The sequence below is a fragment of the Cricetulus griseus genome, chromosome 7 (genome assembly GCF_003668045.3).
Source record: "Cricetulus griseus strain 17A/GY chromosome 7, alternate assembly CriGri-PICRH-1.0, whole genome shotgun sequence".
Lineage (NCBI taxonomy): Eukaryota > Metazoa > Chordata > Mammalia > Rodentia > Cricetidae > Cricetulus > Cricetulus griseus.
Window position 1 is genome coordinate 113,284,340 of NC_048600.1, and position 10,557 is coordinate 113,294,896.

The following is a 10,557-nucleotide window of genomic DNA, read 5'->3' on the forward strand; positions in this document are numbered from 1 at the left end:
GAAACACACACTCAAATATTCTCTGGGATAGGCAGGACATATAAGTTGAGCTCCATTCTCAACTATGCAAAGATTCATCAGGAGCAATAAGCTATGCCCATCCGAAGGTGAGACTCTCATTGACTCAAAAACTGTGCAACATAGACTTCTGAAATTAAAAACTAAAAATACTCAGCATGGGGGCTGGAGAGATGGCTCAGAGGTTAAGAGCACCGGCTGTTCTTCTAGAGGTTCTGAGTTCAACTCCCAGCAACGACATGGTGGCTCACAACCATCCCTTATGAGATCTGGTGCTCTCTTCTGGTTTGCAGATATACATGGAAGCAGAATGTTGTATACATAATAAATAAATAATAAATAAATAAAATCTTTTTAAAAAATTACTCAGCATCTATTTGCCAACAACTACAAAAAAATTACTACTTGCAAGTCATTCTGTGAAGAGCATACCCAATAGAAGTGTCGTTTATACAAGTCTTTACTGGTTAAATAGCACATGAGGTAGGTAGAGCACTGGGTTGACAGCCCCAGCATTTGCAGTTTGGTTCTTTATTTTGAGCTCTTAGGGATCAGACAACCCCTGGCTAGCTGCTAGACACCCAGACTGTCACTTCTGAATGTTCTAGTCCACTGAAAACTCACTAGGTTCCTGATGCTCCTGATTAGAGACGAAGGAAATGCCAAGAACTAATTTGTTATCTTTGGCAGGTCCTTATTGCAAATACAGTGAGTGTTCCAAGTGAGGGTGTCTGGAAACAATGGGGAGTAATGTTTACTAACAAATCCTAACACCTCAGTCCAGAACAGAGTTGTATTTAAATGTGTGATTTAAAAGCCTTTAATCCACTAAATACACTAGACAGTTTACAAATCAGTCTAGGTTAGTCTCCTGAATAGATTCTATAGGTAGAAGAAAGCCACACAGATACAACTGAAAGAAAGTGTGAAATGCATTAAGGGAGACTAACAAAGAGAGGGAAATCCTGCAGATTGTCTGTGTGTTCATTTCTACACTGACTCATTATCCAAAGCACTGGAAGTAGCCATGGCTGTTCTTTCTAATCTGTAAACGCCTGCCCCTATGGTCCATTCTGAAAAGATCCAGGGAAGTGTCTCCTACGAACTTAATTTCAGAGATGAGGATATGGCTCCATGGATAAAGAGCTTGCTACACACATGAGGACTTTAGTTCAGATCCCCTAAACCCACATAAAAGCCAGGCATACCTGTGCAGGCTTGTGACCTAGCACTGAAGGGACAGAGACAGGTGGAGTCCAGGGGCTCATAGAGCAGCTGGTGCCAATGAAATGGTGAATTCCTGGTTCAGTTAGAGTCTCTGTCTTGATGATGATGATGTAGAGAAATGAATGAAAAACACTTTCTGAGGTAACCTCTAACCTCTACACTCTTCTGCACAGCTGATTGCACACACACACACACACACACACACACACACACACACACACACACACACACGCGACTTAATTTTGAATGTCAATTTAAAAGGCAAAAAGAATTAGGGATGTTGATCATTGGTGGAACACTGCCAGCATGTGTGGGTCCCTGGGTCCCTGGGTCCCTGGGTCCCTGGTCCCTGGGTCCCTGGGTCCTGGGTCCCTGGGTCCCTCCCTGGGTCCCTGGGTCCCTGGGTCCCTGGGTCCCTGGGTCCCTGGGTCTCTGGGTCTCCCTGGGTCCCTGGGTCTCCCTGGGTCCCTGGGTCCCTGGGTCGGAGCCCCGGCATTGCAAAAAAGCAAAGCAAAAATGAAAGTAAGAAATGAGGGAGGGAGAGAAGGAGAGATGGAGGAAGGGAAGGGGAGGGAGGGGCAGAGGGGGAGAAAAGTTACCAGCATTATAAAATCATATCAAGAGAAAAACTAACACAAATTAAAAAGAACACCTCCACCATCCCATACTTCCTCCGTTAAGAACTGAAAGTTCAGGTATCACAAAACACATCATAAATGAAACCATCATAAACCTCTTGCATAGATGACAGCTACAGAAACCGCCATGAACACAGAGAAATTCAACGCCTTTCAGCGCTGTCTCTCCCTGTTCTTTCTCTGCCCCAGGCTCTTCGGTTTCTAAGTTCCATCAGATTTCTTGCAGTTCACTTTGTTCCTTTCGTAATAAAACCTCCTTAGTCCAATTTACCAGAGTGGAAAGACTCCACTTCATAGTCTACAAAGGAAGAAAACCTCGCTCACTTGCCAGGCCCTGCATGTGATTCCCAGAAACTGTAAAAAACGGTATGCACGGGGAGATAGAGGCAGGCAGATCCCTGAGGCTTTTTAACCAGCCAGTCTTGCCCATGCACGCACGCATGCGAGACACACACACACACACACACACACACACACACACACACACACACAAATAATAAAGGTAATTATCACCTAATTTAATAATGAACATACAATAAAATCAACTTAAGGAAAAGTTAATGAAGGAAGAAGGTTGGATAATGATCAAAGCATACCCAAGATTTAAAACACTGCTAAGGGAGAACATTTCAAATATGAAAACTCAGTCATTTGCATATAAAGCTAAGGAAGATTCATAAGCATTTATACCTTTACAAACGACACCTTTTTGTTGGGGGGGGAGGGTTGAGACAGTTTCTCTGTGGCTTTGGAGGTTGTCCTGAAACTTATGCTGTAGACCAGGCTGGCCTCGAACTCACAGAGATCTGCCTGCCTCTGCCTCCTGAGTTCTGGGATTGAAGGCATGCACCACCTGACAACACCTTTTTCAAATTGTGATAACATACGCACATCAAACTTACCATCATAATCACTTGACATACACAGTTCAACAGTGTTGAGCACACTCCCATTGTCTGTGCAACTAACCTACTGAAGCCCTGCCACATTGCAAGGCTCACACTCTCTACCAACTCAACAGCTGCTGTGGCACTCCCCCACCACACCCCCGGCCCCTGGCACCACCACTCTGCTGTCTATGTCTATGAGTTTAACTCCTCTAGGAATTTAAGTGGAGTCAAACATTTGTGATCTTTTACATTTTTCAATTTACACATGTTGATTTTGTGTGTGTGTGTGTGCCCTCCAGTGCTCACATCCTACAGTGAATTCTGAAGGTCAGATGACAACTTGCAGCAATCAACTCTTTCCTTCCACTTGGGTCCAAGGAAAAAATTTGAGGTATCAGACTTGGCAGCAAGCACCCTTATCTGCTGAGCCATCTCACCAGCCCCATTGCTAGTCTTTGGTTTTTTGTCTTTGGGGTTTTTCTAGGTAGGGTTTCTCTGCATAGCCCCAACTGTCCTGGAACTTGATCTGAAGACCAAGCTGGCCTCAAATTCACAGAGATCCACCTGCCTCCCAAGGGCTATCCTTAAAGGCTTGTGCCACCACTGCCCAGAGTTGCTAGTCTTTTAAAGTGACACTTTTAAACCAGAGGAACTAGTAGCCAACATAAACGGAAATATCTATACCACAAAATGATGGAACAACACAAAGCAAAACATGAACGGGGAAGGTCCCAGAACTAAAGCTCCTAAGACATGATGATCTTAACCAGAGCATGAGTTATCAGAAATTAAGGTCCTCTTTTCTAAATATCCCTTAGACAAATACCCCTTAGTCTTTGCCTAAGCAAAGACTGGACAGATTGGAACAATTCCAGATTTCCCATGTGTAAGTAGCTCCTTTGTACTTTAACGGTGGTCTCAGATTCCTCTTTTCCAGTGTCCTTCAAAGCAGAGACAGGAGCAGTAAGCATCGCTTCCTCTCCGCTTCTGAAGACTTGATATCTTGCCATCCCTGTAAGATCAGAGCAGAGGGCTAGAGGTATCTCTCAGTTGGTAGCATGCTTGCCTAGAGACCACAAAGCCCTCGGTTCAGTCCCCAGCCCATTTTGAAATTAAGTATGGTGACACATGCCTATAATTGCAGACCTCCGGAGATAGAGGCAGGAGGGTCAGAAACACAAGTCCTTCCTCAGTCAACCTAGACTATACAAGACCTTATCTCAAGGCGGGAAGTGGGGCAAAGAGGACCAGAGTTCAACCAGAAAGGCATGGATGAAGTATTTGTAGCCTCCTCACCCTGGTCCCATACTAGAAGAATCTGAAACCTTGTTGGGTCAATATCTGCCTGAATGAGCATGTCTCTGAGAGCCTACAAACCTCTAGGGGAAGTATATGATTAGCTCTTCTTATCAACTGAAAAAAAAAAAAAAGCATCAGTTCATCTTCAATACCCGAGAAATAACCAAATCAAAGAGGAGAGAGCCTCATTAAATGCAAAATCAATTCTGACGCTAACGCTAATTTTGACTTTGATAACAATACAAACAAAAAGCTACATGTTGAGAAATGTTCCCTCTCATCTCTCCGAGGGTTTTAATTACATTTGTTAGTCTGGGATACACTCTGACATTGGGAAATCATGGAGCAAATTGAATGGAATTATATTTTCTGAAGGAATTACCAGTCATCAAAACCTCTCAAAGCTTAGGAGACAGTAATTCTGAAAAGAAAAAAAAAAAATGGCTCCACCTTATTTTTTCTGTCTGACCCAGCCTCATAAAAAGAGCCAGTAGAGTAGGTTCATGGAAAAGAAATTATCCAATTAGGGATTAAGAAAACTGTAACAGGGATTAGGAAATGACAGAGAAAAGGAACACCCTGCTGATGTGGATATAAGGGCCAAAAGGCAGACTAGAACAGGCTATTCACTCCACCTTTCCCAGTCTCTGGAGACGGCTCAGCACTGGCAGGAGCAACATGTTTTGCTCAGCTCAGAGAGGGTCCTGCTCCTCCCGAGTCTCCTCCTCTTCCTCTGGAGCCATGGGCAGCAGGGTGTGCTCTGCTGGAAGCACCTTCAGCAGTGGAAGCGGCTGTGGGCTCGGGGGAGGGTCTTCCTGGGGCTTCCAGGGAAGTAGCAGCAGCTGTGGCCCTAGTGGGTGGTCTAAGGGTGGCTTTGGAAGTGGCATTGGAGGGGGCTTTGGTGGCTGCTCAGTAAAGGGTGGATTTGGAGCAACCTCTGGCTTTGGTGGGGGCTCTGGCTTTGGTGGAGGTTCTGGCTTTGGTGGAGGCTCTGGCTTTGGTGGGGGCTCTGGCTTTGGTGGGGGCTCTGGCTTTGGTGGGGGCTTTGGCTTTGGTGGAGGTTCTGGATTTGGTGGGAGCTCTAGTGGAGGCTTCTCTAGCTATGGAGGTGGTATGGGAGGTGGCCTTGGTGGTGTCAGTGGCAGTGAGGGGGGCCTTCTCTCTGGAAGTGAAAAGCAAACCATGCAGAACCTCAATGACCGTCTGGCCACCTACCTAGACAAGGTGCGAGCCCTGGAGGAAGCCAACACGGACCTGGAGACTAAAATCAAGGAATGGTATGGCAAGCATGGGTCTGGAAAAGGTGAATCTGGAAGAGACTACAGCAAATACTGGCCGATCATAGAAGATCTGAAGAACCAGGTGGGACCCCATGGCTATGTTCCTAAGCACGTCTTTCACTCAGATCATATACTAATATGAATTTCTTTTTACATTTGTGTGTTTGTGTGTGTGTGTGTGTGTGTGTGTGTGTGTGTGTGTGTGTGTTCTTGTATGTACAGAAGGGGCATGTATATCTTTGCACAAGTGTGGAAGTCAGAGGACAACTTATAAGAGTTGCTTTCTCCTTCTACCATGTGAGTCCTGGGGATCAAACTCAGCTCATCAGACATGGCAGCAAGAGCCTTCACCTACTGAGCCATCTCAAGAGCCCATGATGAAATGCTAAGTCAATGAATTATTTGTGTGTGCAAAATGGGTCGTCCTGTATCTTGATTATAGCAATCTTGCATATGACAAACACCAATCGTATTCTGTCTGAATCTCAGATTTGAGTATGGAATTCCTACAATTATGGATAGCCCACCTGACAGGCATATAAGAGTGATGGTACCAAATGGTTAATTAGGGTGACCTAATTACTTCATGACTCATTCTGACGGGTTAGTACATTTTTGTCTTTCCGGATTCATCTTTAGGACTATTATTCCTTTAGAATCTGGTGATGTATGAGTCTTGTATTTTTAAGTGAAATTATGTGTTTAACACTAGTTTCTTCAGTCGGTGGGGAAATGGCTGATTGATCTCGCCAACAGGAGAAATAGGCAAAGGACAGTTTTCTATAGAACAGTGTCCTGTGTCTACCCCAATAACTATGCAAGCTGTTTCCTGTCACAGAGGCATGTGATGCTAAGCATGCGTGTGCCACTGTGAAGGAAGTCTGCGGGCCAACCTGACTTCAATGACATAAAAGATGTCAACCCTCACAGGTGGGTGTCAAAAGTAAGAGAAATATCAGCTAGGATTCCGTCTTCCCTCTTTCCTAGGTCATTTCAGCCACCATTGAAAATGCCAGGATGGCTCTGCAGTTCGACAATGCTAGACTGGCTGCTGATGACTTCAGGGTGAAGTAAGAAACATGAAGTACTTGAAAACAAGTGTCATAGGGAATAAAACAGCACAACTGCTGAGGGGAAAAAAAAAAAAAAAACCTTGAATGTTTTGGGGTTTTGGTTTTTTTGTTTTTGTTTTTGTTTTGTTTTTTGCTGTTTTACTATTTGGTTTGGAGGGGGCTTCGTTGTATTTGTTTTCTTTTGTTTTGTTTTTAGACAGAGACTGGTGTAGCCCAGGATGGAGTCAAATTCACTGTGGAATGGAGGCTGGCCTTGAACTCTTTATCTTCCTGCCTCAGCTCCAGACTGCTATGTTACACGAATGCACCCCCATCCATAGCTCACAGGAATAAACTTTGGAGGACATTGTTGGAAGAGGGCAGGGGAGGGGAGGGGAGGGGAGGGGAGATAGAGTGGGAGGGAAGAAGGAAATGGGGAGAGGGAGAGAGGAAATTAAAGTTGAAAACCATTAGAAAAATATTGCACATAACTAGAATTAATATTAGAAATTATTTTTATTTATGAGATTAAAAAATCATCAAAGAAACCTCAGCCGATTTTATTTATCAACATAATGGGGGGGTGAGCCAGGCAATGGTGGCACATACCTTTAATCCCAGCACTTGGGAGGCAGAGGCAGGCGGATCTCCGTGAGTTCGAGGCCAGCCTGGTCTACAGAGTGAGTTCCAGGACAGCCAGAACTGTAACACAGAGAAACCCTTCTTGAAAAAAAAATAGTCAGGGGGTGACTGGGGGTGTGTAGTTCAACAGTCAGAGAATTTCCCTGCAAAGGCCAAGGCTCCACACAGAAGGAAAAATGAAAAACAGTGCTCCAGGGTCAAAACTGTTTCCAGGGGTGTGAAAGAGGGTTACTCTGGGGCTGGAGAGATGGCTCAACAGTTAAGAGCCCTGGCTGCTCCTCTAGAGGACTGTGTTCAGTTCCCAACACCTACATGGCAGCTCGCATCGGTCTGTAACTGCAGTGCCAGGGCTCCTGACACCCTCACATGTGCAGGCAAAAACACCAATGCACATAAAATAAACTTAGAGATGAGTCCCCTCACCTGCCTTCCTGCCACCCCTTCCAGGTATGAGCATGAACTGTGCCTCCGGGAGTGTATAGAGGCCGATATCAACGGCCTGAGGAAGGTGCTGGATGACCTTACCATGACGCGCTCTGACCTGGAGATGCAGATTGAGTGTTACACCGAGGAGCTGGTCCTCCTGAGGAAGAACCACGAGGAGGTAGGAACGGGCTCTGAACGCATGAAGAGCTCTGCCGTCCGTATTTTCCATGATATCTAGTCTACAAAAGTAAACTCAGTTTTCCTAAACGAACTCCCTACACATCTATTGCCAGAGAGCATGCTGCATCTTGAAGTCCCTCGGGGTGCCATGGTTTCAAATGTGTACAATGACACATGCCTTAGAAAGTGGCAGTTTACCGTTGGCATCACTGTGGTGCCTGTTTCTTTTTTAAATCCCTTTATGTAGGAAATGACGTGCATGCAGGGAAGCTCTGGAGGAGATGTGACAGTGGAAATGAACGCTGCCCCAGGAACCGACCTGACCAAACTACTGAATGACATGAGGGCACAGTATGAGGCGCTGGCTGAGCAGAACCGCCAGGAAGCCGAGAGACAGTTCAACGAGCGGGTACGGTGTTGCACCAAGCACCCCAACCTGTGGCCCTGCTTAAGCCACCACCTCTGCGGCTGCAGCCTATGACAACTGTGCTTCATTTCCATTTAGAGTGCTTCCCTGCAAGCCCAAATCTCTACAGATGCAGGGGCAGCCAACTCTGCCAAGAATGAGGTAATGGAACTGAGGCGCTCCGTGCAAGCCCTGGAAATTGAGCTTCAATCCCAGCTGGCCCTGGTATGTACGTACTGACAGTTGTTAGTTTGTTTTAACCCCCCAACAAAGTGTTAAGCAAATGAGTTGTCCTTCTTCACCAAGATGCCCAGTCAGCCCATAAACACAGATAAAGGAAAACTGTTTAGTTTGCTGCAGAGCATAAAGAGTCAAGCATGCTGCTCCCTGGGGCTGGGGAGACGCTCCATGTGGAAAGTACTTGCTGTGCAAGTGTGAGGACCAGAGTTCAGATCCCCAGCACCCATGTAAAAACTTGGAGGTGGGGGGTGTGCTTGGAAACAGATGGATCCCTGACTAACCTAGCCAAATCGGTGAGTTCCAGTTTCAGTGAGAGACCCTGTCTTGAAATGTCTAAGGCTACAGAGGAAGATATGCATGTCAACTTCCGGCTCCACATATACTTGTTCACATACACACACACACACACACACACACACACACACACACACACACACACGTGCACACACACACACACACACACACGTGCACACACACACACACACACACACGTGCACACACACACACGTGCACACACGCACCACACAACTCTCTCTAGTTCCATTAAAGATTGAATTTGAGTCGTGCCAAGCAAAGTTAAAGAAGCAAAAACAAGACAGTATAGATTGTACCCATAGCAGATGAAAACATACTCCAACTCATACAAAATTTTTCTAAACCATCCCCTGACTTATTTGCAACATGAATGTTTATTTTCTCTTTGTCTTAGAAATGTTCTCTGGAAGGGACCCTGGCTGACACGGAAGCTAGCTACATGGCTCAGCTGTCTGGAATCCAGACACAGATCAGCAGCCTGGAGGAGCAGCTCAGCCAGATTCGCGGTGAGACCCAATGCCAGAATGCAGAGTATGAATGCCTGCTGAACATCAAGACGCGCCTGGAGGAGGAGATCGAGACCTACCGTCGCCTGCTCAATGGGGAGGGAGGGTGAGTAAAAGCCACTGAGATGCATGAGGTGGGCTTCTGAAATCAAAGATGGAGTGGGCAGGGTCAGACATGGACTTATAAAGTAGTAAGGTAATAGACACAGCCCAATCAGAACACACCCAGACCTGGGGGGGCGCTGGAGGATTTCTCCCACCTTAGCTGCAAAGGAAAATACCGTTTTTTTCTCCTTGCCTCCAGTGAATGTGATTATAGAAACTTAGCATCCAGACATGTGGCACTGAATGACTCAAGACCCGGGAGCTGTTCTGGCCAAGGAAAAGGTAGACATGTTCTTAATATTGATGACAATGCTGCCAACTAAAAGTGTTTTCATAGTGGACTGTTGTTGAAGAGTATTTTACAATGAAAAGCAGGCTTTAGATGTCGTATCTTCTTACTGTTGGGCCGGGGAAATGGTTCAGTCAGAAGAACTTGCCTTACAAATTAAAGGACCTGAGTTCAACCTCAGAACCCCTGGGGAGATGGGAGGGGACGACAGCCAAACATGGTGCCACAGACTTATGGACCTGTAAACCCAAGGCTGGGGAAGGTAAAGACAGGTAGATTGCTGGAGCTTTTGGACTGGCCAGCTTATTTGGCAAGTTCCAGGCTAGTGAGAGACCCTGACTCAAAAAAAAAAAAAAAAAATCAAGGTGGACGTTGCCTGAGAAACCATAGCTGAGGTTGTCCTCTGACTTTCATGTGCACACATACATCCACCTATCCATACACAATAAATAAATGTTAAAATGTAACAGCTGCTGACAACATCTGTGCAGAGAGAGCACAGCCAGCAAGTACTGAGTTGCTCCTGCTCTGAACCTCAGTGACCATTTTCAGACTGACCTCTTGGTCCCATGATTTTCAGATCCCAGCAAGACAAGAGTGACAAAGACCATCATAGAGGAGGTGGTAGATGGCAAAGTTGTCTCCTCTCAAGTCAGCAACATTTCCGAAGTGATAATAAAATAAGCAGTTTCCAGATCAGCAGGGGCGTCTGTCAAAGGAAACCACCGAGAGGTGAGCCAGTGAAGAGCTGCACCAACCTGCCGTCCAAAATTAGCTCACCAGCCCATTTCCTGCATCCCCTTGTTTTCTTTAAAAAGTAGAAAGGAGAAATTGGCCCTGACTGTTCCTGTGCTTCAATAAACTTACTTCTACAAGCTAACAAAGTCATTCCTGGATATTTATTTTCCTAAGAAATGTAATATTTTACTCAGGGATGGAGTTGTGATTGGTGGATCATTGTTGTGTCATTAACTTTAGTACATTGTTTATGTGATGACTTCCTTATTAAGTGAAGCTATCAGCCATTTAGCATGTGGGTATGAA

General features: G+C 45.6%; 1 protein-coding gene across 1 annotated transcript; it reads left to right on the forward strand.

Annotated features, from left to right (window-relative positions):
• The first annotated feature begins 4,750 nt into the window (after nt 1–4,750).
• On the forward strand, nt 4,751–10,197 carry LOC100761350 (keratin, type I cytoskeletal 24-like). The gene is made up of 9 exons (XM_027427745.2): nt 4,751–5,078; nt 5,133–5,434; nt 6,340–6,422; nt 7,494–7,650; nt 7,900–8,061; nt 8,158–8,283; nt 9,008–9,225; nt 9,424–9,506; nt 10,094–10,197. The coding sequence occupies exons 1-9, from the start codon at nt 4,751–4,753 to the stop codon at nt 10,195–10,197; spliced, it is 1,563 nt and encodes a 520-aa protein (XP_027283546.1).
• The last annotated feature ends 360 nt before the right edge of the window (nt 10,198–10,557 follow it).

What these genes read in the sequence shown, in the direction of transcription:
- LOC100761350 (XM_027427745.2), top strand. Translation starts at nt 4,751, where the DNA reads ATGTTTTGCTCAGCTCAGAGAGGGTCCTGCTCCTCCCGAGTCTCCTCC. An exon ending in GCTGATGACTTCAGGGTGAA is followed by an intron (nt 6,423 to 7,493) that starts GTAAGAAACATG and finishes CACCCCTTCCAG; the next exon opens with GTATGAGCATGAACTGTGCC. An exon ending in CTGCTCAATGGGGAGGGAGG is followed by an intron (nt 9,226 to 9,423) that starts GTGAGTAAAAGC and finishes CCTTGCCTCCAG; the next exon opens with TGAATGTGATTATAGAAACT.